This window comes from Limulus polyphemus, unplaced genomic scaffold (genome assembly GCF_000517525.1).
Source record: "Limulus polyphemus unplaced genomic scaffold, Limulus_polyphemus-2.1.2 Scaffold7199, whole genome shotgun sequence".
Taxonomy (NCBI): Eukaryota; Metazoa; Arthropoda; class Merostomata; order Xiphosura; family Limulidae; genus Limulus; species Limulus polyphemus.
In genome coordinates, this window is record NW_013672809.1 from 34,726 (window position 1) to 37,285 (window position 2,560).

The 2,560-nt window shown below is 39.5% G+C and overlaps 1 protein-coding gene across 1 annotated transcript; it reads right to left on the reverse strand.

The window, feature by feature from the left end:
* Positions 1-2: 2 nt before the first annotated feature.
* On the reverse strand, positions 3-2,045 carry LOC106474419 (innexin inx2-like). Its single transcript, XM_013935112.2, has one exon. It carries the CDS (start codon positions 1,869-1,871, stop codon positions 783-785), a length of 1,089 nt encoding a protein of 362 aa, XP_013790566.1. The 5' UTR covers positions 1,872-2,045; the 3' UTR covers positions 3-782.
* Between the last annotated feature and the right edge of the window lie 515 nt (positions 2,046-2,560).

The following is a 2,560-nucleotide window of genomic DNA, read 5'->3' on the forward strand; positions in this document are numbered from 1 at the left end:
TCGTAAGTTAAGCATTTATAACCTAAGCTGTGAAGAATACACGGGCATGATAAAACAATAAAACCTGTTAATGTATTTGGTCGTAAGTTAAGCATTTATAACCTAAGCTGTGAAGAATACACGGGCATGATAAAACAATAAAACCTGTTAATGTATTTGGTCGTAAGTTAAGCATTTATAATCTAAGCTGTGAAGAATACACGGGCCTGATAAAACACTGTAGAATGGTTACTTTTCGTGACAAGTAAGGTCTGCTACTTGAATAACAGGAAACTATCCACGTATAGAAACGTGATCCAAATCATGCAAACACACAAAAAAGCACGCTAAAATTATTAACACAAATCCGAATATTTTAAAGTGGCATAATGGTGTGAAAACAAATATTTTTGTTCAACACACAAGACCAAAAGTTACTACACACTCTTCGTTATCATCTTGCCTTTCACAATAGAACATGTAGGCCTTTTTCTTCTTATTCTGAGACACACAATTCACCTCAAAAAACAAAACAACTACTAACATATAGCATATGATTATCAACTTGGAAGTGATTTAATGTAAAAATTTTCAATTATTTAAACGATTAATCCTATCCAACTTTACATTGGTTATTTCTTACGAATGAGTATTTTATCTGGTTTCTCTTATTCTACTCTTTCTTGCGCACACACATTATTATCATTACGACATTACAAATTGAAAAAACAAAAGCCAAATCATCATTACTTAGAAAGTATATTCGTAACAACCAAAGCTGCTCATCCTATGATGACAAACAGCTAGGCAATACTCTCCACTCCTTTACCCTCCAGCTTCCGAGCGAAGTCGGCAATCAGATCCCTGTAGTTCAGACCGTCCACGTTCTTACAGAGGAGATCCAAGAGGAACCAGTCACCTAGATGACATCTTTTTACGACCATTTCCAGGTAATCTGCATTGGTCAAGCGAGCGCGATATCTCAGGATCAACAGGCGGGATCGAGGCCAAAACACGATGACCACTCTATATACGAGTACCATCCCGGAAACTACGGCCAAAGTGACGAACCAGATCCACAAGAATACGTAGATCTTTTCGTTGATTATATTAATGGGCAGGATGCACATGGCGTCGTGTCGCTGGACATCACCCGAGGAACCGTATTTATGGAAGGTACACTTGGTTAAACGAGGGAATACTCTGATCATGGGGTCATAGCGGAGGGTCCAGTCCCACTCGGTGAACTGCATGACCTTGGAGCCATATTTAGAGAAATGACCACCTAGGAATGAGTCCATTAGATACATCTGTCCAACCACGTTTACAAAGTTCAAAACCTCACAGAAAAAATAGCCAATGACGTAGAAGTTGTGGTTGTGTATGTTGTTCATTAGATATTCAACCAAAATACCTCGCTTTTCTTGTTTTTTGTCAGGTGTTAAGGTCGGATTGTTGAGCTCGAGCATCAGAGCTCGAATACGGCCTTTCTCCCATCCCTTCCACAGGTAACGTGGAAAATAAAACATAATGGCTTGGAAAAACAACACAAAACAGACCCACTGGTAGTAAGCGTGGTATATTCTGTCTTCACCTGGAGTATACTTATCCACCCCTGGATACGGGATTTCCACACCAACCTTCTTATGCCAAGCGCCTTCTACACTGAAGGTGGTGTGGATCCAGCAGAAGGTGTCTAACACCCTTGTCGGAATATCATCTCGAGAGATGCAGTCGATGGGGTCACCGATGTACTGTCGAGAAGTCACGAGCAGACTAAAGGCCAAGAGAACGACCACTGTGGCTTTGTAATGGAGTCGAAACACATTATTATCAATAACAACTGAGTGGATTTTAAATAACCCTTTTAGTGAGCCGAATATTTTATCCATCGTGGTTAAGAGTTACAGGAAAGCGTCAAAACTGCTTACTGCATATATAGAATTGTAAGCTTTTTAACCTGAGTATATATATATATATATATATCTCCCAGAAGGCCTTGTTCACCGTGGAGGAGAGACAGGCATTACAATGAGTGGTGTTTCTAGAACACAGACCAGACGAATAACCTTGTTCACAGCGCGCGTCACACTAGCCAGCCAATCAGAGCAGCGCGTCACCCTTAACAGCGCGAGGGCTACAACTGATGAATAGCTGCTACAAGTTTAATATTCTCCTACAGCTTTACGATGGGTAATAATACAAAAGCTAATCATGAGTTAAACTCTCTACTGAAACTCACGAATATAACAAATAAAATTTCCGCGAGCGGGGCGAAGGGGGATAACAATATCCCCCTGACTACTCCAGTTGAGGAAAGTCCCTTTCCATTAAAAAGTTCCTGTCCCAAAAAACTCTCCGCCGACAAGTATTTCAAACTAAACCGTACAAACAAGTAGCTTAGATCCAAGTTTATACGTTTAACTGTTATCCAAAAAGTAACTTAGATCCAAGTGTATACGTTTAACTGTTATCCAAAAAGTAACTTAGATCCAAGTTTATACGTTTAACTGTTATCCAAAAAGTAACTTAGATCCAAGTTTATACGTTTAACTGTTATCCAACTTAAGTAACTTAATGT